The sequence below is a fragment of the Oncorhynchus kisutch genome, linkage group LG16 (genome assembly GCF_002021735.2).
Source record: "Oncorhynchus kisutch isolate 150728-3 linkage group LG16, Okis_V2, whole genome shotgun sequence".
Taxonomy (NCBI): Eukaryota; Metazoa; Chordata; class Actinopteri; order Salmoniformes; family Salmonidae; genus Oncorhynchus; species Oncorhynchus kisutch.
This window is the reverse complement of record NC_034189.2, coordinates 28,872,641-28,898,944: the sequence shown is the minus strand read 5'-3', so window position 1 is coordinate 28,898,944 and position 26,304 is coordinate 28,872,641. Positions and strand designations below refer to the sequence as shown.

Here is a 26,304-nt window from a genome sequence, read left to right as displayed (position 1 = left end):
TGTGAATATGTATATATTTTTTCTTCATTAATCACTTCTTTTTTTTTTCTACATTTTTCTTCTACTTTGACATTATGCTATTTTTTGTAGATTGTAGACAAAAAAATGACAATTAAATCCATTTGAATCCCACTTTGTAACACAATAAAATGTGAAGAAATCCAAGGGGGGGGTGGTATGGACTTTCTATAAACACTGTAAATCATTGATCTGGCCCCCGGGTCTGCGTGTCGCTGCGTGAATGCCGCTACTGTCTCTTTAAATTTACCCAGGAGCCCCTTAAGGAGCCCCAGGGGCCCCAAGCTCGGCTCCCTACCCCGAAGACAAGCAGAGCCTTAAAATACATACAGGAGGCCGCTATATCTTACCATACACAAGAGATACTCACACCCGCAGACTCGAAGAAGGATATGACCGACCAAATGTCGAGCTGATATATGAAAAGTTAACTTGGCTCCAGAGCTGAGCGCGTGGGGGGACGAGGGGCACATTATAAAGACAGTACGGGGGCACCCTAAAATCGATGGGTCCGAACGTGTTATAGATAGCTTAAAAACGCGTGCCGAATGATTCTCCAAAAATACCGTGCCTCCCTGGTTTATCAAGGCGAATTGAAGGCAATCGTAAATAGTGTAACGTTGCAGAGTAATGGAAGAGAAAGAGACGGGGGAGAGCGAGCCCGTGGTCCACCCGTGTGCTGAGCAGACAGATTCTCTCTCATTAATAATAAGCGGAGAGGAGGAAGCAACACGAGAGCCCAGTGACTTGGGACACTGTTCAAGAGGTAAATATTGTCATGTTTTTGTTTCGAGATTATGGACACTCGACCCCTCATCCGCCCGCCACCATTAGACACAGTTAATCCGTGTGACGGACAATGCCATCTAGCAGCATGCCCTCTTGTGTCAGTGGCTCCACTATAAACAAAGGCAAAATAGCATGCTGGCTGCATGCTGTGATGCACAGTCGCCACCCAGCGGAAACCAGCGGCTGGCTAAATCGGCTAAATGGAGTCGCTTCCCCCTCTCCGATGGCTGTGGTGCTGTGCGCAATATTATCCACAGATTAACGATATTATTATGAATCCCTATTTTTGTCTCATCATATTTCTAGCGGAATGAATATCTGGAATGTCAGGCAGAGTATGTGCCACCAGCCATCTGAGAAATAGGCCTTGAATTATAGGCTATAAAGCTTTGAAATGTGCAGCTTCATTATATAACCTATACCTACTGTAAGTGCATCTCCTAACACTCTCTCCCTCCTAGAGGAAGACGGTCTGACCAATGGCCACGTGGACAATGACGGCGATAAGGAGATGGTTACCCCACTCTGCTCCCCGGGCACCAGCTACTGGAGTGTCACAGAGGGTCCCGACTCCCCCTTTCTCCTGTCCCCCGTCCCGGGCCCCTCGGGGATCAAGGAGAGGGTCCAACGCGCCTCCCGTCCCGGCTTCAGCCGCATCCCGGGCCGGGACCACCGGCGCTACTACCACGAGTACTGGCGCAGCGAGTTCCTGATGGACTTTGACCCCCGTCGCCACGGCATGATCTGCATGGTGTGTGGGAGCTCGCTGGCCACTCTCAAACTCAGCACCATCAAGAGGCATATTCGACAGAAGCACCCAGATTCCCTGCTGTGGAGTGTGGCCGACAAGGAGGTGATCCGCTCGGGCTGGGAGAGCCACCTGAGTCTGGAGGGGGGCCAGAGGTTGTACTGTCCGGCCGGAGGGGTGGTCGCTGTCTCGCAGGGTCAGGAGGAGCAGCTGCTGGACTGTGCACGCCGCTCCACCGGTGGGTTGGGGTTTCTGGAGACTGGGGGGGTGGAACGAAATGACATTGGCCTAGTTTTATGATAAGATTATTGAGTTTCAGGATTTTGCGCTTGGTGGCAGTATGAGCATGTCTGATAAGAAGTGTGTATGTTGTACAGTCATGCCCATGCTGCCAACATCCACTTTTACAGTAATGTAAGATGGTGATGTCTTTGTGCAGTAGCTTGCTGTAGTGGTAAAGCATTCCCTTGGTTGCCTATTTCGTGATTCACATTAGCATACATTTCAATTGCATATCCCCTCTCCATCTCTTCCCTTAGGGAAACCCGATGGTATGGTGACCCCCAAACTCCAGCCCCGGTCCACCACCCCATCTCCCCATACACCGGCCCCTCTCCAGCAGCAGGAGGAGCTCCCCGGGCCCTCGGCCCGGACCCTGGAGCGCTACCTGAACGACTCGCTCCACGCCTGGTTCCGACAGGAGTTCCTCATGGAGTACCAGGCGGAGGCGGGCAGGCTGGTGTGCATGGTGTGCGGCCGCCCGCTGCCCTCGCTCCACCTGGACCACATCAAGAGCCACGTGCTGGACATCCACCCTCAGTCGCTGGTCTACAGTTCGGAGGAGAAGCACGGCATCCTGCAGACCTGGGCTCAGACGCATGGTGAGACAGGGGAGGAGGGCGTAGTTGAGTAACAGTACAGGGAAAGAGGCATTCTGTCACTGCGGCACTAGTTTTTTTATATGCAATATGTCTTGTGTCTTGTAAGAGTAGTGGAATCTTTTCAGCGCCAAATTGAAAAGCTTTTGTTGAAAAAGCGCTTGATGTTCTGCTATACTCTCCCCCCACCCCCACCACATGCCCCAATTTCAGAATCTGACCCCCTGAACGACTTCATCAAGTCGGAGCCCAACACCAAAGACGAGAGAGAGGCTGGGGTGGACTTCTTCCATGATGACCTGGAGACCATCCAGATTGGCGCAGACAACGATGAGGCATTGTCCCAGATACACGACATGGTTGTTAGCAGGGAAGGAGGTGGTGTTGGAGCTCCAGAGGTGACCAGCCCCATACCCCGTCTCCCTCTCCGCCAGCCCAGAAAGAGGCGTCTCCTCGGGGGCTTCCCCTGGCGCCTGCGCCTGGACTACCTGGTGGCCTATGGGCCTCAGGGTCGTGGCACCTTCTGCATGGTGTGCTCCCAGGCCCTGCCCGTGGCCAAGGTGAGCAGCTTCCGGCGCCACATTCAGGAGTGCCACCCTGAGACCACCAGCCTGGCCCGGGAGGAGAGAGAGGCCATGGCCGAGGCCTGGACCAAAGAGGCCCCCACGGAAGACCACCTGGCCGTGCAGATGAAAGAAGGTAAAACTTACAAGTTCCAAAAAAATGTAAAAGACAGACTGTAGCTACTCTCAGAGAAAATATTAAATACTAAGTGATTCACCAAGTGGTTTTTGTCCCCCTCCCCCCGACAGAAGTGGACCCCGGTGACATCATCAGCGTCCATGTGTCAGGAGAGATGGGTGAAAAGGCAGCACCGGACAACAACAACAACCACCGGACCCCCAAGATGTCCGCCATTCAGACAGTGAAGAAGGAGGAGGGGGTCGTCACCATACCTGCCACTCTGGGACGCCATGGACACTACCCGGGCAAGGACCAGCGGCGGAACTACCAGGTGCGCTGGCGGATGGAGTTCCTGATGGACTATGACTGCCGGCGACACGGGCTGATCTGTATGGTGTGCGGGGCGACGTTAGCCACTCTTAAAGTCAGCACCATCAAGAGACACATCCAGCAGGTCCACCCTCATTCTCTGGAGTACAGCTCTGACGAGAGACAGCAAGCCCTGCTCAGCTACAACCAGACAGCCCTGCACTTCGTCCACTCGGACGACTGTTTCTCCTCCATGGACCACGGACACTCGGCAGTCGGAGAGACGGCCGCCAGCCTCTTCGTCAGTTAAGACGAGGGGCGACAGGCCCACGGTTGTTCTCCGTTCTCACCGCTTCAACCCCAAGTCTTTCTTTCTCAGGAAGTTAGAAACATGAGGCTTGGTAGAGCCCTGTCGCGAGTGGTGTCTGGCACAGTCGGTGATTGATGTGTGAGGGAGCGTACAATATAGCACTTTTTGTCCCAAAAATGTACTTAAACCTAGCTTTGGGTGTGTAGGTGATTGAATGAGAGGGTGTTTGAGGTTTATTGCGTAAGACAATGAACGGCACTTAAAGATGCGATTATCTTTATTCACTTATGTCAAATACATACAAGTTATTTCAGAAATTCCTTGTTTACAATGAGGTAAATGGACTTCCTCCATACATTTTTCTCATTCTTGAATGAGAAGATCTTACCTTGCATGTCTTTTCCAGTGTCATAGTACTATTGTTGCACCGGCCAGCAACTATTTTTGCTTCTCATGAGTCTTCTTAGCAAAAAGTTTCACACACACACACAAAAAAGAAATATATTTTATAGTGTTGAATATTTGCATTTTATTTTATTTTTTTTACAAGCACTTTTAGACATGTTTTTTTACAAAAAGGTTTGTAATTGCGGCCATTTTGTCTACTTCATTGATCAAAGTTAACGATGCCACGTAAATTTCATTTTGCATGGCAATTCTGAAGTCATGCATGATTGTGGAGGGATTGCCTGGAATGGCTTGGGCGTTTTATAAGAGAGCATATTTATACAAGATTTCACATGCAAGATTTCCATTTCAGTAACTCACCTATTACAAGGTTTATGCAACAAAGTGATAAAAGAAAAAGTATAATATTACAACAGCGTCAGGAAATAAATTGCCAAGTTGACCACCTATGAAATGAGCACCTCGGTTGCCCTTATTTCAGTGATCTTTAAAATATCACTCCCACCAGGAAAAGCACAACTCAGGGATTGTCCATTTTCCATCTGTGCTCGCTCTTTCGCTCGCTTGTTATAGCGCATCAAAATTACTACACTCTTAACATAACAATACTTTACAACCCATGGACTAATTGATTTGCTCAAAGAACCAGATGGCAGCATTTCTCCAGTTACGTGGAGAGGAGGGACGTGAGTGTTGAATACCACTCTCTTTCTCTAACCTAAGCTGCCTTAATTGGGGACTCGGGCTGGATCTCAAATTGTTACCAGTCAAACCTGTGCTTTCTCCATCCTTGTTTCATGAATTCCTCTCAAAGGCATTGCAGGGCCAGAGGAGGGACCCTGAATCCTCTCCTCTAATGCACTTCAATAGGACTTGAGGAAACAAGGAGAGAGGAAGCAAGGATTTGACAGCCAGTAATGTTTTCAGACACATCCCTAGTTTGTGCAGGGGTCTTTTTAGCATGCAGGGAATGGGCAAGGAGTGGTGAAATACTTATTATATCTGGGCTTTGAGCCACGTTGGCCACAGAAAGGTTAAAAGCTTTGACTCAGCACTTATTATTTAAATATGAATAGAATATAAATATGTGATTGAATAAATAAGAATAAACCTTGGTTTGTTGCAATGATTTACGTGTATGTTTGTGTCGGTGTGCATAAGGGGCACGTTAAAATGACCCTTTGGTGGTACTTAGTTGGCTTGGGCGAGGACACGAGCAATGATCTTCAGTTTTATTTCGGGACAGAGTCCCTCATCTTTCTTCAATTTCATCTGTTTCAAGTATCCGCTCTGCATTTCGTCTGTAAATGGCGAAAGGTTGTCGAGTCATGCATTCTGTCATCAATGATACTTGTAATAAAAAAAGTGTCCGAATAATATTGTCTGACTGGTTCTCTGGTAAATTATGGCTAAAATTGACTGGACTCAGCTGTCATTTGCAGACAGCTGGTAATAACGTATAAAGCAACACATTTGCTGATTGGGTTTACCGTGTCTGTGTTACCTCAACATGCAGACCTGGTCTAAAATGAGTAGCTACAGTTATCCTCTTATCAAAACCACTCATATCACCATCCCATATCGTCTGTCCAGGCGGGAGAGCGAATGCTGGACTCAATCTCGTTTTCAATCTTGACACAAATGTATTTCCCCGTGGATCAAACATGCTGTCATGTTTAGTGTTTAAATGTTGTTGAGCAGACCACAGATGGACAAAACAAATCAGGGTGTCCTTCGACATATGTTTATTAACTCCACTTTAACATCACTACAGGGGCCACAGTTATTTTTTTCTGCAAATTTTCTTCACCCCCCCCCCCCCCCAAAAGCTCCAAAATGTGATCAAAAGTCATTGCTAACATACAGAGCTGGAGATGTTAGTTAACACACCTAGTTACCAATATAGTCAAAAGCTAAACAAAGAATGCCAAAGAAGAAAAACTCCAGCCAAAACTCCCCTCTAAAAAAGGAAAAAGACAGGAAGCAGGAAAAATGAGAAGAGAAAAAAATACATGCTTCAAGCAAACCAGTTTAAAATGTAGAATTATATCATAATTGACAAAAGAAGAATAAAGACACTAAAGTGAGAGGTTTGTATTATAATCTATTGAAAACATAGGTAGCATTGCCTTCAATGAAAAGGTTGAGGTGGAGCGCCCATGAAAAGCCTGACTGTCTGGAACACCTCGTCATCATGAGGTCATCATGGCAACCGAATGTATAATTAGTCCGGCATCACAAGGACACAGTGGTTTACAGACATTGGATACCGGTCGACTGTGGGTGAGCGTGTATGTGTGCACGTGTGAAAAACAAAAACATCCAGAACAAACATGTCCAATAGCTTGAGTCGATGAATTGAGGGCAGAGTTAGACCTTACCCTAGCGAAGCAAGTAGAGTATGTGTCCATTGGCTTGAATGAACTGCCACAGAGTTGGATACAGAGACACATGTATGCACAAAGGGAACCAATAAGCATTGTTGCACCACATCTCTGTGAGGTGGTGTGTATGCTGACAACATCAGGGCCACTGTGAAACACTGGTTTTCATGCACGGGGAGGAATGTTCTATTAAATGTTGCAGGGTAACATTCAGCAGTTAACAAACATTTGAGTAGTAGTAGTAGTAGTAGTAGATGACCTGAGGCAATGCAAAACAGTCATTGTATAATTTATGTTACAACATTAGTGTTTCATCTTTAGTGACCATCCAATGTAGAGGGATTTCCTCCCAAAAATTACAACGGAGGTGCAAACCTACTTTGAGCACATTGTCACGGAGTATGGACGATCAGAATAGGAACAGTCTTTAATATTTTGCAAAAATCAATTTCTAAAATCCTTTTCGAAGACACGAGGCCATTGCAGAGAAGTAGCCCTAAAAATAGATGACTATGGTTTTTATTGTAACCAAAACACAATTTAAGCCATCACAAATAATGATCATCTTATAAACAAACATTAACAGTTAAGAATATGATACAGCCCAGATATAACAAAAAAAAAAGTGTGCAAATGTTTCCAGCTCATGCAATGACATGCACTACATGACATTCAAAAAAATAAATTAACTAAAGCCCATTACAAACACCCACCAAATCTTTTCTTGCATCTATCGTTCCGTCATAGTTATACGTCGAGCCTACTGCCATAAACTGGGCGCTCTTTGAGCCCATATCCAAGAGGTCTCACTGGAGAAGTCAAGCGGTTATGAAGCTTCAACAAAGCAACTACGAAGCTTCATGGAGCCTTTACGAGGCTGAAAGGTAGTCAAAAGCGGCAATCCTATAAGCAATAAGAACCATATCAATAATAGTAATAATATATATTTTACAGGTGACCGTGAAACATTGGATGTCGACTTGAACAGGAGCGACAAAAAAACGAGTTATGGCCGCTGTAAGAGGGAGTTCTTCTTTTATAAACAAGCCAGGCTAACTCGTTTCATTACAGCACAGAAAGGGGGAGCCCGTTGTCGTGTATATACAGAAACATTACACCAAATGCATTCAAATCAAACAGGGTGAACTTGACCAAAAGTATCACAGCTGGTTCAGTGTTCCAAATCCTTTTATTTCAACCTGCTCGTGGGATTAAAATAAAAAATCAAATAAATGTTCGTACATTGCAGAAACGTTATACATACATAAGTTTAAGGTGAGCAAAACACAATGACACCAAAACCGTAACAGTGAAATCCCAGTACCACGTTCCAAACACAAACTTTATAGATTTTTTTGTTTATCCCATACAAACTGCCACAGAGCGAGAGAGCAGGAAAAAGACAAGCCACAATTGACACCCAAAGGGTACGTTTCTAAAATAATTTTGCTCTTTTTATGCGTTTTACTCTTCTACTTGTTCGGTTTACTTTCAGCTAAATATATATTAGTTAAAAGTACAGACATTTGCTTTTTTTGCGAGACTAACACTCATACTTACTCGTCAATGATAAACCCTACACACTCCAACTGTACACTACAAAACCAGGTCATAGATTCCGTCTAGTTCACTTGACCCCTGCATCATTTATTTTTTATTTTTAGTGCGCCCAAAGACAGGCGTCCTGCCACGGCATTACATCACTTCCTCCCGCTAGACGCGTTTCCTGTCGACACAGTAGGCGCAGTTATTTTTCTAAATGCTCTTAGTTAAGCTGCGCGGTTCACATTGAGTAGCATTACTTTGTTCTCTTCTACCTAGCTGGTTCAGTGCAGATGGTATGATGGTTGGTGGAAGGGAGGGGAGTGGGGGTTAGATGGTGGATAGGGGGAGGAGGACTGAGAAGGAAGGGAGGGCAGGGAGGAGGGGATTTAAGATGGGATACATGTGAGGAGGATGGTGATGAAGATGTCTGCGGGCCGCTCATTCAGCTTTCGTACGCTTGACGGCTCCAGGGAGTTTCTCTTGCAACCTGGAAGAGAAAAGGCAAAGAGAACATGGACACCGTCAACATACACATCTCTGATCACCTGGCACCACTGATATTGTATACGAAACTGTTAGTTTAGGTAGATTGTGATCGGAGACATCCTGTTGGCATTTAAACCATTTTGGTTGGGAACACTTACTTAGCCATTGTGGTGTTGACTTGAGTGCGTGCAATCTCCATGTAGCGATCAATCTGGGTCTGGGGGAAGAAAGAGGGGAAGACAAAAGTGAGTTTTACATTAAATTACAGATCATCTGGGTCAAAAACAGACCTGATCCGAATAACATGAAACAATCCCTCATTGTTCACACAAAATGAGTTACGAGATAAAAAACACAAGTAGACAGATGCCACGACTGTTACCGTATTACGGTTGTTATGGTATTAGGGGTTGTTATGGTTACCGCGTGTGTGTTTAGAAGAGTAAAATGCTGCCATTAATCTAGGCCTCCGTGAATTCAACAGACCTATACAGTTCACAGTAAGCATATAAAAAGATATGGAAACATCAAGTAAAGGTGATGACTTTATTCAACAGGACACTTAAAAGCCATCTTATAACTGTGACAGTAGGGTGACTTGTCCCATCAGCCTTATCCTAGGATTACGATAAGTATGCAAAAACAGCCTCCAACGACTCGGAGAGCCCAGTCATCCGGTGAGGTCACACAGAGCAGAAACGATGGGTGATGACTTGTACGCGCCCGCAAAGTGATGATGTCGTCATCATCATCATCACTGTTCACGGGTGAAACAGAACCATATATAGGCCCAGTTCTAGGTAAAATGGTATGATTTCACCAGCACGACTCATGTCGACATAGTTCTAAAGCATGTAACGCAACAATAAAAGCTCTCGACTTCTTCGACGTCATAAGAAAACAAAATGGTCAAGGGTCAGACTCTCACCTTGTTCTTCTCATAGAACGGGGGCACGGCAAATAGGAGGATGTCAGCTGGAGGAGAGGGAAAGAAAAACTTTGAAATAAAAAAATAACAACTGACCTCTACAAAAAAGCACAAAGCATCACAGGTATCACAGGCATTAAGTTACCATTTATAGTCCATTTATAGTCCATCACAATAATAATAATAATAATAATAATAATAATAAGAAAGCCACTTTCAGGGAGGGAGACAAAGCACAGTGAAGAACATTTGACTAGTAAGAAATCCCCCCACAAAAACAACCAATTAGGCTGTAACACCTTGTAAACTGCGATGGCGTGACACGCCATTAAGAAAGTTCAGATCGATACTCCTGACATACAGTGTTGTTCAGAGCAGCAGGCTATTGGGTAGTGGTGGTCTAAACGAGCCAATCATCTGAAGGCCACATTCTGTGCCGCCCAGTGACTTCCGACTATCATCAGTCTTGTCAATATAGGAAAAGGTCACGGGTGGACACTGAACAAGTGTGACACGCTAACAACAGACTAACAAGACTCACACAGTGTTCTAGTCTCACAGCAATTGTCCTGAGTTTCTATTCTAAACGATGCCGTTTACCAAGCATTATAGCGATGTAATTGCACAGTAAAAATGCTGGGACTAGGTTTTTAGTAATCCAGTGAGATTCTGAACTAATGTTAAATGATTATAATAAATAAAAAAAATTATGTAAAGGAAAATGTTTTATGATAAACCTTTTGTAGCACATTTCATGAACTTTGACCCCCTTTCAAGTATGTCCCATTGCCCAGGTTGGTTTAAACATGCATGAAACATTTGAGCATGTACCGGAGAGACGAAGAAATGTGACAGTGGACAGTTACTGTATGTCCACAGGCTCCTGAGAAATGGAGGCGCTACATCCCCACTTTCAAAATAGGCGTTCAAATATTACATGATTATATCTGTGAAATAATTGTGTGTCTGTATGCACCTACGCGCAAAATGAAAAAGAGCAAGATATGTGTACCTTGATAAAAACAGCTCTGCTTTGCTTGGTAAGTAATAACGACCAAATAAGCCATTTCTACCCTTGTTTCATCAAATATGTATGCTACTGAGACAAGTTTTAAACATTTTCATGGTGACACTGACAGCGCTTTAACCTGTTTGGGCTAGGGGGCAGCATTTTCACATTTGGATGAAAAGCGTGCCAAGAGTAAACTGCCTGCTACTCAGTCCCAGTTGCAAATATATGCATATTATTAGTAGATTTGGATAGAAAACACTCCGAAGTTTCTAAAACTGTTTGAATGATGTCTGTGAGTATAACAGAACTCATATGGCATGCGAAAACCTGCGAAAAATCCAACCAGGAAGTGGGAAATCTGAAGTTTGTCGTTTTTCAACTCTTGGCCTATCGAATATACAGTGTCTATGGGGTCATTTTGCACTTCCTAAGGCTTCCACTAGATGTCAACAGTCTTTAGAACCTTGTTTGATGCTTCTACTGTGAAGTGGGGCCGAATGAGAGGGGAATGAGTCAGAGGTCTGGCAGAGAGCCACGAGCTCGTGATGCGCGTTCATGTTAAAGTTACCTCGTATTCCATTGCTTTTCTACAGACAAAGGAATTCTCCGGTTGGAACATTATTGAAGATTTATGATAAAAACATCCTAAAGATTGATTCTATACTTCGTTTGACATGTTTCTACGAACTGTAATAGGACTTTTCGTCTGAACTTTTGCCTTGACCTGCCCGAGCGTCGTGAGTTTAGATTGTGTACTGAGTTATTTGGACATAAATGATGGACTTTATGGAACAAATCAAACATTTATTGTGGAACTGGGATTCCTGGGAGTGCATTCTGATGAAGATCATCAAAGGTAAGTAAATATTTATAATGCTATTTCTGACTTCTGTTGACTCCAACATGGCGGATATCTTTTTGGGTTGTGTTGGTCTCTGAGCGCCGTACTCAGATTATTACATGGTTTGCTTTTTCCGTAAAGTTTTTTAAAATCTGACACAGCAGTTGCATTAAGGAGAACTATATCTTTAATTCTGTGAATAACACTTGTATCTTTTATCAATGTTTATTATGAGTATTTCTGTAAATTGATGTGGCTCTGTGCAAATTCACGGGATGTTTTGGAGGCAAAGCCAAATGTAAACTGAGGTTTTTGGATATAAATATGAACTTGATCAAACAAAACATACATGAATTGTGTAACATGTTGTCTCGGGAGTGTCATCTGATAAAGAATATCTAAGGTTGGTGATTAATTTGATCTCTATTTCTGCTTTTTGTGACTCCTCTCTTTGGTTGAAAAATCGCTGTATGCTTTCTGTGACTAGTTGCTGACCTAACATAATATGTTCTGCTTTCGTCTAAAAGGTTTTTCGAAATCGGACACTGTGGTTGGATGAACGATAATTTTATCTTTAAAATGGTGTCTAATACTTGTATATTTGAGACATTTAAATTATGAGATTTCTGTTGATTGAATTTGGCACCCTGCAATTTCATTGGCTGTTGGCGAGGGGTTCCTAGACAGGTTAAACAACGGCGCCAGAAAAAGTCCATGTCAGATGAGAAGCGGAACAGTCAAGCAATGTGTTTGCTAACTCTACACTTTGGTTATTCCTATTACTTTTCATGATTATTCTATTGCTTCAGGATTTGTTGTCAAATACATTTAGCCTACTCACTGTGGTGTGTTGTTACATAGGCCACTATTCAACACAATGACAATAAAACATTTATTTGAAATTCATTTATAGCAGCCTAGTCCTGTAACTGCGGAATACACATTCCAGTTGAAGGCATTCAGTTGTACAACTGACGAGGTCTCCCAAAATGTGTGGTTTTAAGAACCAAAACGCAGTTACTTCATGTATGCAATGCTGTTCTTTGTTTTTATTCATCAAATTAGGCCTACACAATAACAACAACAAATCTAATTTTATATAAGTAGCTTGAAAAATGTATGAAGTAGCTATTAGCTTGTATGAAGTAGCTATTATGAAAGAAAAGGTTGGAGACCACTATTCTAACCCAAACTGTTCAAATATGACTCATATTACCAGAGCTACATTTTTATTGCAGATTCAGGGCTGCAATTTATGGATCTATCTCAGAGAGAGATAGAGAGATAGATATATGAGATGCCAAAATATTGCAATATTATTTTTACGTTAATATATGACAAACCAATTGAATATTCAAGATTACAGGTCTTGTTCAATGCCATACCAGATAACACTGCAATATTGAGAAAGAAAATGGTTAAAAGATAAATCTAAATCCACATTTGTAATTGTACATTATTGTGATCACATTATTTGTGTAAAAAAGAAAAATGAGAATTCAACGTGCAATATAATGTTTTTTCTTAACCGACAAGGTACAAAATTCTAATTGTTATTGGGGAAAACAATATTGTTCCTCCCATTTTCGATTTCATTTCCTCATTTTCATGTGCTATCCTAGCCACATTCTTAACAGTTTGGCCTCACAACTGATCAGAGGGTGGGATTGTCAGGGGAGGAGCAGGATATTTTTGTGACTCACAGAGATGGTAGGGTTTCAGACCTGTCAATCAATCATTCAGCTGCTGATTCAAAACCTTTCCCCTCAGGGCCCTAGCTGCTACTCTGATTGGCTGAAGTGCAGTGCTGAGGGCAGTGCTGAGATAGACTCTTACCCAGGATGAGGATGGTGATGCCGTTGAAGACGGCTCCTACGTAGGTCAGCAGCCACATCACTACAGCCAGCTGGGAGAAGAAGAAAACACACCCGGGTCAGAGCCAACGATGCCATATTAAGTCAATGATTAGAACACTGGGTGCCTGGGGCCTATTCAGAGGGGTGAAGCGGTTCAAACGTTGCAGAGTGAAATGTAGAACAGGCATGTTCTGTCATGTAAGATAGGGAATCGTGCCATTTCTATGCATTACATTTCTATCTGAACGTTAGGTACAGTTGCATCCTCCCAAATTTATCCTTGGTTTATACATACCCATGGTATCCATACTCAGGAGTGGGAGGATTAAGACGATGCCCCTTAACAACTGTTCTAGGGTCAAATATTGTAATATTTTCTAATCCCATTGTTGGTTTATGCTATGGCATGGGAGGTAGGATAATCTGATCCTAGATCTGTGGTTAGGGGCTACTTCTACCTCCGGCTAGGGAAGGGATGGAATGTTGATTTAATAGGCTGAGAGTGGAGCCACAGCAAGGAGCATTAACCCTGCATGAGTGGCCATGGGATCGACCAGCAGCAGTCGACTTGGTCTGATGGGCTGGTATGTCTGGTTGGCTGGGCTATAATGAAGTGTTAAGACTGGCAGTAGCTCTCCTCTCCTCTCTTCCCTCCTATTCACTCACTCCACAGAGAGCTAGCTGTGAGCTGCATTCTGGGTCAGCGAGCTAGCTGCTATCGGATGGCCGCGGTGCGAAGCCAGGGCTAGTGTCGCGCCTGCCCTGTGTGATTGACGCACACGGGCATGCCATTGACATACCGTGAGCTCTCCCGCTCTCTGTCATAGTCACATGATGAAGAGTTTTACAGTCGATCACTGTCACACTCACACTGCAACATACAATAGGGTTGAGTTACTAACTACATGACCAGGGTTGGTGGTGGAGAGGCTTATTATAGACACACACACACACAGCAGGGACCGCTCAGTGTTCAGATTGCGTGAGTCAATAAAAAGTATTGTGCGGCAGGAGAGGAGAGTTTAAGGGGGAAAGAATAGACATAGGCCTATGGGAACAAGTCCGGATTGTCACCTGTTTAGGACCGTCTTGCCTGATACCTTGTTTAGGGTCGTGTACGTAGATTTATGAACGAGGTGAACAGCAAAACGATCCACCCACACATGCCAGGGTATGATGGAATGGATCACTGGTCTACCAACATATCAATCATAGTCAGAGGCACAGATACAAGGGGTGATCCGCCTGACAGGCAGCTGGACAGACACTTAAACCCACCTTTAGGGAGTCGATGAGGTCCTCGACCAGGAAGAGTTTGCTCATCTGTTTGAGGAATCGGTTAATGTGGGTCAAACTGACGTCCACGTGCTTGTGGAAGGTCTCGGGGGGGATGCTGACATCCTTCTCCATCAGAGCCCTGAAGAGAACCAACCCACAGCAGGAGTGTGAAGCTGCAACTCAAAAGTTAGGCTAACCTGCTATACGTCAACTCTAACAACGGCTTTAATTTGATCATTTAATGCTAACCCGCTAAGAAGCACCAAATCAGCTCAACCAACCCGAGCTGCTTTCATTTTAGAACTTGATCAAGTCACTGGATTTGAGGATTTCACTGGTTAGCTTTTTTCCCCTACTCCAGCAGTTGTTTCCATATGCATTTGCTGAGTGTACAAACCATTATGTACAAGCCTTCTCTTTCCATGACAGACTGACCAGGTGAATCTACTTGCCTGGTAAAATAAGTGTTCAATAAATAAACAAATAAGAAGTCATCATTCTGTGTTTGACTGGGCTGTAGTGAAGTAAGCCCCCCCACCCACTCTGCCTGGACCAAACATGATGTTTCTATTAATAAAACCAGCAGGAAATGAGTCACTCAGGCAGGGATTGTGATGACAAGCACAAACATCCTGCTGGAGCTAAAAACAGCAATGGCAACGATGATAACATAAAAATAGGGAATTTTGTTTTTTCTGGTCATGTGGTGAGAAGAAAAAAAAACAACTCCTGGCCCTAGTGAAGACTACTCAGCTAGACGTTTTGTCAAAAACAACCACTCCTACCAACCACTCTTACCACTGGCTTTTCCCACGTTCGTTCTAATGAATACAATACTTAGTAGCATCACAAGTTTCCAGGTGGAGTGTGCTGCCTTACTTGAAGGGGTGTCCGTCGTTGGACTTCTGCACGGCCTGGACGACGGACTTGTAGATGCGGAAGGAGATGGTGACACAGAGCAGGGCGAGGAGCAGGTAGGAGATCACGCTGATGACGCTGAACGCCGCCAGGGACAGGAGCGTCAGCAGGGACAGGCCGAACACCACGCCAGACTTCTTGGGGTCTCGCCAGTGCACCAAGTCCTTGACTAGAGTGGGTGAAAGAAAGGGTGTAGCAGAAAGGTGTGTGTGTGTTTAATGGAAGGAAAATGTGTGTTTGTATGAGTGCATGTTTCAGTGTGTGGAAAGCGGGTGAGAGGGCATTATTGTTTATGAGATTAGGGGGGAGACAAGAGGGAAGAATTCAAGTTGCTTATTTGCACAAGACACGTTTGGAATACAAGACCAGCAAATGGTGATATCCAACCGCCAACCTATTAAAAAAATAAAAATGCTGTGTTTTCCCCCTCTGGCAACTCCAGTCTAAGAATAACATATTGTATACAGACTGCATTAGATACTGTTACCACACCTGCCCCCACAACCCTGTACATGGTTTGTGTGTGTATACAAACTGAACTGATATTCCCAATTCAGTGTTGTTACGCAACCCTCTTACTGGGCTCTTAAATATCCTCCCTCCATCCTTTCCATGAAACAGGGGCATTTAAAGAAACCTGGTATCAACCGCTGCCTCCACATGGGACTACGCCTCTTCGGGCTCCGGGCCTGGGCTGCTGTGCGTTGCAGCCAATTAAGGGGGAGAGAAAGCAGAGCAGAGAGCACGGCATACACAACAACCCTTCCCACTCCCCTCACCTCTACAGAGGATCCATTAATGCAATTCGGTTGGCGTCTTTCCTTTTCACTCTTCTTTCGAAGGCCTTTCTACGTTTTTGACACCGTGGTGGCAGGCTGGGCTGACTACCAAGAAAAGGTTCTTGTAGAAACCGTAGGGAACGGAGACACCCACTTTTTTTAACCACTTCTTCCTTTCAACCCCAATTTTGTTCATCCCACACTGTGCTAGACAGAGCACTGTTTCTACCCAAATCTTTCTACCCCTGTGCATAGGGTACACAAACAGACATACAGAAGGCACACAGAGACAGAGACACACACACACACGTTTGTGGGGTGGGAGGTGCCTGGCACACTGCTCACCCACCATTACCTAACTCTGTGAGTGTGTGTGTGTGTGTGTGTGTGTGTGTGAGAGAGAGAGAATGACTCATGCTCCACTAACATGTAATGTACAGCTGAGAGCGAGCCACTGCGGCTCTGCATCATCTGGTCCCACATACAGACACTGAGGAGATGTAGCATGTCCCGCGGCCAGGGCTTGTATGAAAAAAAAAAAAACAAGGCAGCTACGATTAGTGTCAGCATATGTTATGAGCTTGGCTACGCTACAGAAGGGAAATAGGAATTTATCCAGGGTTGCACATAGTCGAGGCACTCATGTACACGAGATTGTGTAGAGGGAAAAAAATAAATAAACAGAATCACTTAACTATATCCTGTTACAGTAACAGGATTGTGTTGTGAAATTAGGCTACACTGCAGCTGGTTAGTTTTCCATGATTAAAATGCTCACTTACCATATAGGCTTCAGTATTATTAACTGATAGAAATCTTTCCAACTCGAGACAACCATGTGGGGTTTATTGGAGGGAGGATTGAGTGAATGGATTAGGAAACTTGGTTTATCATAGTTCTCTTTTACCCTTCCCCCAATTTAGTTTACCTACAACAAATGTAATAAATATAAACTTCTAAAATCTAAATTTCCATTATTAAATATCAAAATATACTACAATAGAGAGTTAGGAGCAATATTGTGTATCAGTTCAAAATGTGGAACATAGCTGCATGGCACAGTGCATTTTTTTTGTTTGTTTACAGACAAGTCATCCTGACAGAGCAGAGAAGCAAAGCAGCGCCCCTCTTGTAGCAGGACACAGACAGCACTCCATTGTTCCTGATGCTGCCTGGCTGGCTGGTGAGCGGTGCTCAGAGAATGAGTGGGGTTTCCTAGCCCAGCACTGCAGGGGTCTGAGTCCCTCCCAGCATGCTTTGCTGGTACCCACAGGGAGGTAGCCTGGGCTGGCGGCCCTCGTTAATCATCACTCCCTCCCTCCCTCCCTGCGTTATAGGCCCCAGATCTAGCAGCGAGTCCCAGTGGCAGCAGAGCCGCAGTGGCCTGCTTTCTACCTCACTGTGCAGTGAGCAGCTCTTAAAGGTACAGGCACCACACCACATTGCCTGCATTCCAGGGTGGGTGTGCGCGCGCGTCTATTTGCGTCAATGTGTGTGACCCCATTACAACATAGCCTGGCAACAGATTTCAACGTTTTACTCCTGCAAAGCTAAACCAGCTTCTAAAGCAAGTCAAATACCATAGGTGATTATATACACATTGGCATGGGTGAATAAGTCTGACTCAAGTATCGACATGATCCACTCCCTCCCGACTGACAACGACTGGCTGGTCCCCGCCCTATCCCTCCCAGTCCTCGTCTAAACACACACGCACACGATTAACACAAATCTTCCTACTACAAATGGACTGGCTGATTTGAACTAATCTTTAAAAGGCCTGGCAGAAGTCAAGATTCTCACTAGCCCAAGAGAGAGGAGCCTTTTCTGGCCACTGTTCAAATGTGTACCCTATTTGGGAGGATGACTGATTCATATCACCGTCAGTGTGACCATTTCATGTTGAGGCCTTTTGAGGGAGAACTGGTATGTCCACACCGCATTATCATTACCAATAGAGCCAAGCCAACTAAAAACAGGTTGTTACACCCACTAAAGTAACCTTAACTCACCTAGCCAGGCATACCCCGCCTAATAAACCACAGAGTTGAGGCAGCAACAATGCAGAAGGATGACTAAAATAGAATGGTTTGCGGAAGAGGGAAACGGGGTACTTAAAGAGCAGACTGTAGCAGATTGAGGGAAAATAACCCCCAAAATGTAAGCTACGCTACGCTACGCTACTTGAATTTTGGTCTTTAAAGTATACAGAAACCGCCGTGAAAATAATTACGAGCGCATTATTATTTGATATGTTAGAAGAAAATATGCGCTATACCATCGATATGTATTGTCCTAAAGCACCTCCAACAGTAGCTAAATGTAATGCTTCATTATAATACACTCCACGACTCCTGCATGGCGTAAACTTTCCCCTAGTTACTGGTTGCCTCAGTGATGACCTACAGTTCCATAGCGTGCCCGTGGTGTAGGTTGCGCTCGCAGCACATGAACATGTTTGAGTCCATACTGCAGGCATCCTGCCTTTAACTCCTGTCTACATACCAGTTTGTGTGTGCCAGGTTTGGATTTCATGTTTGCACTGAGCAGGCATAGCATAGGAAGGGGTTCCCTATTGGGGGGGGGGGGGGGGGGGCTGATCTGCTTCAACTCCACACTGTGAATTAGAGGGCCACCCTGCGTTGGGTTAAATCAAATCACAGACGACGATTACACAAAATGTACAATTAGCTGTGACCTCGTGTGTTTGGAGTATGTAACATCTTGTAAGCCAGTAGGTGATAATGACAGCATTGATAAGGCATATTATATTGGCAGATGTGATATCTGAGCTTCATCTAGTTTATATAAGAGCCATATTCAAGCTTTTCACACTGAACAAAAATAGAAGACGCAACAATTTCACAGAGTTACAGTTCGTATAAGGAAAACAGTCAATTTAAATAAATTCCTTAGGCACGAATATATGGATTTCACATGACTGGGAATACAGATATGCATATGTTAGGGGCGTGGATCAGAAAACCAGCCAGTATCTGGTGTGACCACCATTTCCCTCATGCAGTACGACATCTCCTTCGCAGAGCTGATTGGGCTGTTGATTGTGGACAGTGGAATGTTGTCCCACTCCTCTTCAATGGCTGTGTGAAGTTGCTAGAAATTGGCGGGAACTGGGACATGCGGTCGTAAACGTCGATCCAGAGCATACCTTACACGCTCAATGGGTGACACGTCTGGTGAGTATGCAGGCCATGGAAGAAGGGACATTTTCAGCTTCCAGGAATTGTGTACAGATCATTGTGACATTGGACCTTGAACTATCATGCTGAAACATGAGGTGATGGCGCGGATGAATGGCATGACAATGGGCCTCAGGATCTTGTCACTGAAGCTCTGTGCATTTAAATTGTCATTTACAATTGTGTTTGTTGTCCATAACCCCAGCGACACCATGGAGCACTCTGTTCACAACGCTGACATCAGCAAACCGCACGCCCACACGACGCCATACACGCCATCTGCAATCAGCCTGGTACAGTTGAAGCCGGGCTTCATCCAAGTGAAGAACACACTTCCCCAGCTTGCAAGTGGCCATCAAAGGTGAGCATTTGCCCACTGAAGTCGGTTATGATGCCGAACTGCAGTCAGGTGAAGTCCCTGGTGAAGACGACGAGCACGCAGATGAGCATCCCTGAGGAGGTTTCTGACCGTTTGTGCAGAAATTTTTTGGTTGAGCAAACACAGTTCTCAGCTGTTTGGGTGGCTGGTCTCAGACGATCCCGCAGAAGCCGGAGGTGGAGGTCCTGGGCTGGCGTGGTTACACCTGGTCTGCAGTTGTGACGTCGGTTGAAATCAAATTCTCCAAAATGACATTGGAGGCAGCTTATGGTAGAGAAATTAACATTTAATTCTCTGGCAACAGCTCTAGTGGACATTCCTACAGTCAGCATGCCAACTGCACGCTCCCTCAAAACGAGACATCTGTGGCATTATGTTGTGTGACAAAACTGCACATTTTCGAGTGGCCTTTTTTTGTACCCAGCACAAGGTGCACCTGTGTAATGATCATGCTGTTTAAATCAGCTTCTTGATATGAAAAACCTCAGATGAATGGATTATCTTGGCAACTGAGAAATACTCACTAACAGGGATATAAACAAACTTGAGCACAACATTTTTGGGGGAAATAAGCTTTTTTGTGTGTATGGAACATTTCCGGTATCTTATATTTCAGCTCATGAAACATGGGACAAACACTTTACATGTTGCGTTTATATTTTTGTTCAGTGTATATACCATGTATTTACTGTGTCCTTTGTGCCATTAAAATCAAGGAAGGTCACAAGAAAGAATGTTCCATTTATGTGTATCATTTTCTAGAGGAGGTTGGGAGGGCTGTGCCAAGACTCAAGAGGAGGGCAAGAGGGCAATAAAAGCTCTTATGACATCCAGCTAATTACGGCGGTTGGCACCCTTCCTCTGAGCCAAGTGACAATTGTCACACAAAATAAGAGAACCAACCTGAACTAGCCTGGTCCCTTCTGTATGGGTTTTTGCCAACTCAAACTGGCATGGCAACGTTAGTCAGGGGAGTTGGACAAAGCACGAGTAAGCTGTTATCATTTTTTGCAGTTCCTCCAGCGTGTCTGGTCATGCTCTTGTAATATCCAATCCAGCTCGTCGATAATAATGACCATCATAAAAGGTAAAGTAAAGTCTGCGCCTTCAGAATGATCACGCGTCTCTGGCATGATCGTCTCCTGTCCTGTCTAAGTGCAGCGTAGTGTGGAAAGTTGCACCAAAGCAGAAACCCAACCCTGGTGAATCGACTTCTCCGCCTGACATCCAGGGGCATTGAAAACAGACACCAACTGCACTCTGTCTGAACGTGGAGACCTTCATAAGGATTGACTGTAAGAGCCAGATTTCAGTCTGGCACATACAGTACCAATCAAAAGTTTAGACACACCTACTCATTCAAGGGTATTTCTTTATTTTTTACCATTTTCTACACTGTAGAATAATAGTGAAGACAACAAAACTTTTGAAATAACATATGGAATCATGTAAAAATCATGTGACCAAAAAAAAAAAAAAAAATGAGATTCTTCAAAGTAGCCACCCTTTGCACACTGTTGGCATTCTCTCAACCAGCTTCACGAGGTATGCATTTCAATGCATTTCAATTAACAGGTGTGCCTTGTTAAAAGTTAATTTGTGGAATTTCTTTCCTTCTTAATGCGTTTGAGCCAATCAGTTGTGTTGTGACAAGGTAGGGGTGGTATACAGAAGATAGTCCTATTTGGTAAAAGACCAAGTCCATATTATGGCAAGAACAGCTCAAATAAGCAAAGAGACAGTCCATCATTACTTTAAGACATGAAGGTCAGTAACTTCAAAAAATTTCAAGAACTTTGAAAGTGTCTTCAAGCGCAGTCACAAAAACCAAGAGCTACGATGAAACTGGCTCTCATGAGGACCGCCACAGGAAAGGAAGACCCAGAGTTTTATCTGCTGCAGAGGATAAGTTCATGAGAGCTACCAGCCTCAGAAATTGTCAATGAACTGCACCTGAGATTGCTGCCCAAATAAATGCTTCACTGAGTTCAAGTAACAGACACATCTCAACAACAACTGTTCAGAGGAGACCGCGTTAATCAGGTCTTCAGGGTCGAATTGCTGAAAAGAAACCACTACTAAAGGACACCAATAAGAAGAGACTTGCTTGGGCCAAGAAACACGAGAAATGGACAATAGACCAGTAAAAATCTGTCCTCTGGTCTGATGAGCCCAAATTTGAGATTTTTGGTTCCAACCGCTGTGTTTTTGAACAGATAATATCTGCATGTGTGGAAGAATCTTTGAAGAATCTCAAATATAAAATAAATGTTGCTTTGTTTAACACTTTTTTGGTTACTACATGATTCCATATGTTATTTCATAGTTTTGATGTTTACAATGTAGAAAATAGTAAAAAATAAAGACAAGCCCTTGAACGAGTACGTGTCCCCAAACATTAAATTGGACCTGTAAGTAATACAGCCATGGCGCTGTATCAAGAAAAAAACAAAAATTCTAAATGGTGTTATCAAAATTCTCAGACACATGCAACCATGTGTTATAGTTAGTGTACTCACACTTTGAATAAGAGGACCAGATGTTAGAAGAAAGATGCAAGTGAGAGAGAGAGGGAGAGAGAGAGAGAGAGAGAGAAAGAGTGTGGTCATTGTGCTATGCTTGCGTGAGGTTAGCAGGCATAGAGCCCAGAGGGGAGGCATGTTACCTGACAAGTGCGTTAGTATTGCTGTCAAGACATGCTCTGCAAGGTGGTAGGCCTCAGCCACCCACACGTCGATGGCCTCTACCTCTTTGGAATACGCGCTGTCGGACGCAGGTTTGTTTTGGGGTGAAGGATGGTCGGAGGTTGTTGAGGTGAAGGAAGACTGGGATTTCTCAAAGGCCTTGAAACTAGACTGAAGGTCATCCTCCTCTTCCTGGCTGCTGCCCAACTCTTTAAGGGCATTGATAGTGAGGTGTTCCTGCTCCAGGTCCATGACCATGGTTGGTGTGGACTGGGAGGGAGGACACTCATCGTTGGCTGTGGGACCTTGACAGATGTCTTCTGGATCTTCGTCCTGTCGTGACTTCAGGCACTCCCTCATGAACTCGACGAAGCTGTCCGTGGCACCAGAGACAGAGCAGTCCGGTTCAATGCTTTCTGGATCACTGGTATTGTCTGGCGAATGGTGTCCTGCTTTAGTGTCCTTCTCCGCCACAGCTTCCTGTGGTGGGAGAGTCTTGCTGTTGACTATGCGACCTGCAATGATGTCATCGTTAGGTTTCTCCTCAGTCTTGGGCTCCATGGTGTTGCCAGGCGGTTCGCTCTGGAAAGAGGAGAATGGATCTTTGGGAAACTCCCTGGGAGATGGCTGGCCACCGACTGGCTTGGGGAAGGAATCTTCATCCATCGAGGTGAGATTCTCAAAATCTGAGATCATGGTAGTTGCATTGTTTTGAGGGAGTAGTGTTCCGATATGGATCTGAGAGGTTGGATCCGAGGGAGAGGGCTCTGGTACAGTGTCAAAGTTCAGCTCTTTATTGTCAATGGTGTCATCCGTGGGTGGCAGTGCGTCTTCGTCCTCAAAAGATCCGTATTTACAGATTGTGTGATCCTGCATGTAGTTGGATTTTGAAAGCTCAACGGTCTGCATATAATCTTGTTTAATATCAGACTCTTCAAGCTTGGATGTGGGGTGAAGTTGAGGATCCTGAGAAGTAACGTTAGCAGAGCTAGACTTCACTAAAATCTCTTGTGCGTCAGTTGACCAGTCATCGTCATCATAGTCTGTAAATTCCGAAAGGTTCTCTGCAGTTTTCTCAGAAGGTTTGGCATTGGATGGAGTAGTCTTTTCATTAGACTCATTGGGGGTCTGTGATTTATCAGACTCAACTTTCTGGGCTTGTGATACCTCAGAACTAGAGCTCTTTGACACAGCAGCATCTTGTATCCCATCATTAGATAGTGCTGTCTCTTGATCATCCGTATCGCATTCAGATTTCAAGATCTTGTGTTTAGGTGAGTATTCAGCATCAGAGTCGACCGGAGAGGAGGGAGGAGAGTAACCCTCATATTCTAAGGGGGGAATTTTGGAGAATTCCTTTTTAGTGACGTCTGGTTGTGGCTCAGGGGTTTTTGGTGCCTCTCTCACGGTGTCTTTCACAACTTCAGAACTTTCCTCCTCCTCTTCCTCTTCCTCCACTTCCATCTCCATCTCCTCATCGCTGTAATTCGGCTCGTCTGTCTCAATAACATTGATGGTAGGGACCTGCATTGGCTGCTTTGCTGGAGGAGTTTCCTTTTCTTCGGTAGGGAGAGAGGGAACAGAGGGTTTGGGGGCAGGTGCAGTATCACTTGACAAAGAGGGGGTAGGGAAGGAAGGGGCAAGGATGGAGACTGCATCCTCAATGACAGTGTCATCAGAGTCTCCTGAGCTGTCGACCTCGACTACCTCATCACCCCATGGGGTCTGCTTGGTCTTTGAGTCGTTCTCTTTTGAGTCAGAGGGAGGGGGTGGAGGGGGAGAGTTAAAACCAGCAGGAGGGGCAGGAGAGGCAGGGTGCTCAGAGACAAGGTCAGAGGGCCCTTGGGTGTCTGTCATGTATGCTGTAGGTAGGAAGCTCAGGTCAAATTCAGATTCGTCCTCAACGCTAGACTGCTGCGCTGGGTCTTTGAAAACATTTTTAAGTTTAGGCCCTTCGATGGGAGAGTCCATGAAAGCGTCAGGGACACACGCAAATGCCTCTGGAACATCAGTTATAGCTTTATCTTCCCCTTTTATATCCTGGGATCTGCCATCGTTCTCTAACACAAGAGCATCTTTGTTTGAATCTACTTTGTCCTCAAAGTCAGGCACAGGGGGTAAGTGAGCTCTCATCCAGTCTGCGGTATCTTCAAAATCACTCCCTTGCCGTGCTTCTCCCAGGACCTCAAAGGGAGATTCTGGTGAATCCTGATCAGTGGAGGCTCCTTTTTTCTGGAGGGGTGAGGTGGTCTCTGCCGGCACCTCAGTAGGAGACTTTTCATAGTGGCGCTCTTTGAAGTGAGGAAAGCCTCCATCTGTCTTGGGCTCTGGCTCCTTCTTCGCTGCCAGGGCCTCCAGTGCCTTTATCCTTTCAGACACGGGGGATGTCACGATTGGCGAATCTGGCTTTCCATCAGACGGACCTGATGATGCTTCGCTCCCATAGTTAGCGGGCGAAAACGAGCCGGACTGAGAAGACCCGGCGAAGCGAAGGGAGGTGGTCACGGCTTCGGAGGTGGGCTTGTCAGAGCCCAGCACCACTCCTTTGTCTGCATCGGCCATGCACAGAGGTAAGGAGGGGAAGGGGGAGAAAGGAGGGAGGGAATAAAAATCACAGACACACTCAAACTCCCATGCACTTCCAGTTATATTCGGCGGAGGCCATTTTGTTGCAGCCCAAGCAGTCATGCATGGCACTGTATAACTGCAGCAATGGATGAGGGTGTGTCAGTCGGGCATGCTGACTTAGCATCTCAAGTTGTTGCCATTGAAGAGCATTTTCAATGAGGCAACGTTCGAAATGACTTGCATGGTCGAAATGAAGCAGCTCCACAACAAAATAACAAAATTGCATATATATTCATTTATCTAAATGCATATTCATATATTTACAGCTGCATAGAATATGGCTGGGGGTTTGTTAAATCAGGTACTCTGTCTGACATGTTTTACAAAATACATAGCACTTTATTACTGAAAAAAAAAAACATGGGACACTACAAACTGCTCTGTTTCTCTGGCAGCCCTGTCAAGTCACCACCCAAAGTTTCCACATCTGAGGAAACACGATTGGGTAATACACAAAATCTTCTTCCCTCATCATTCCTTCCGCTTTCTGGGTTATATCAATGATCTCATGAGAACAGTTGAGCAGTAACTCACATCTCCAGAAAGACTAACATAAAAGAGCACAGGGATGATATCATAGAACTGAATGTGACACAACGGGGACGAGATACATAAAATGTGCCTGGAAGACGAGTCCGGAAGCAAAGGTCACATAAGGATAAACACTCCGTGTTTGAACTCGCAAGGCAATTTATGGGCCAGAGACTAGGGTTAAGTGACTGCAGCCTGGTATAAAAGAGTTGAACGACCTTACACTATTTCCATAATGGCTTAATTAACACATACAGTGGGTTCCATAATTATTGGCACCCTTGATGAATTTGAGCAAAAAAAAGGTAGATTTTGTAAGGGCAATTCCGCCACTTTTCAACCTCATATTCATGATCTCCGGCACAATACCAGTGTCTAGATATGTGAAAATGGCACATTTCTATGATCGGTGGTGAAAAGATTAAGAACGGCCTTAGAATAATGCTTCTCCGTGACATCACACGGCAGGATTAAAAGTAAGAAAAATTGTGTTTTTCAAAACCCTGCAGTGAGTTTCTAGCCAGAGGAACGGTATTTACAGCCCATAGAGAGAGGTACGAGATTGAACTTCACTCAACTTTCTAGAGTGGTCCCTATTCGTTAATGCTATAAACGTTTCTCTTTACTATGTCAATTGGGATCGAATCAACGCAACATACCGAAACAAAAATGAACTACGCAAGAGATTTTGTTGTAGGCAGAACACATCGG

At 44.6% G+C, this 26,304-nt stretch overlaps 2 protein-coding genes across 4 annotated transcripts in view; one reads left to right on the top strand and one right to left on the bottom strand.

Moving 5' to 3' along the window:
* The first annotated feature begins 280 nt into the window (after positions 1 to 280).
* On the top strand, positions 281 to 5,515 carry LOC109906592 (uncharacterized protein C11orf95-like). Its single transcript, XM_020504367.2, has 5 exons — positions 281 to 784; positions 1,269 to 1,793; positions 2,095 to 2,436; positions 2,647 to 3,132; positions 3,246 to 5,515. Exons 1-5 carry the CDS (start codon positions 649 to 651, stop codon positions 3,734 to 3,736), a joined length of 1,980 nt encoding a protein of 659 aa, XP_020359956.1. The 5' UTR covers positions 281 to 648; the 3' UTR covers positions 3,737 to 5,515.
* A 2,183-nt stretch (positions 5,516 to 7,698) lies between these two features.
* LOC109906593 (reticulon-3) overlaps positions 7,699 to 26,304 on the bottom strand; it is a 33,308-nt gene continuing 14,702 nt past the window's right edge. For 2 of the 3 annotated variants that reach the window (XM_020504369.2, XM_020504368.2), the window contains 6 exons: positions 15,354 to 15,561; positions 14,475 to 14,613; positions 13,177 to 13,246; positions 9,488 to 9,534; positions 8,718 to 8,776; positions 7,699 to 8,560 (listed from right to left, as the gene is read on the bottom strand). In XM_020504369.2, the coding sequence (XP_020359958.1) occupies positions 8,512 to 8,560; positions 8,718 to 8,776; positions 9,488 to 9,534; positions 13,177 to 13,246; positions 14,475 to 14,613; positions 15,354 to 15,561 (572 nt within the window). In that variant the 3' untranslated portion in view covers positions 7,699 to 8,511. Of the gene's footprint in view, positions 8,561 to 8,717; positions 8,777 to 9,487; positions 9,535 to 13,176; positions 13,247 to 14,474; positions 14,614 to 15,353; positions 15,562 to 22,415; positions 24,984 to 26,304 lie in introns of all 3 variants that reach the window. The other variant, XM_031792179.1, reaches the window with a different exon arrangement.

What these genes read in the sequence shown, in the direction of transcription:
- LOC109906592 (XM_020504367.2), top strand. Translation starts at nt 649, where the DNA reads ATGGAAGAGAAAGAGACGGGGGAGAGCGAGCCCGTGGTCCACCCGTGT. An exon ending in CTGTGCACGCCGCTCCACCG is followed by an intron (nt 1,794 to 2,094) that starts GTGGGTTGGGGT and finishes CTCTTCCCTTAG; the next exon opens with GGAAACCCGATGGTATGGTG. An exon ending in GACCTGGGCTCAGACGCATG is followed by an intron (nt 2,437 to 2,646) that starts GTGAGACAGGGG and finishes CCCCAATTTCAG; the next exon opens with AATCTGACCCCCTGAACGAC.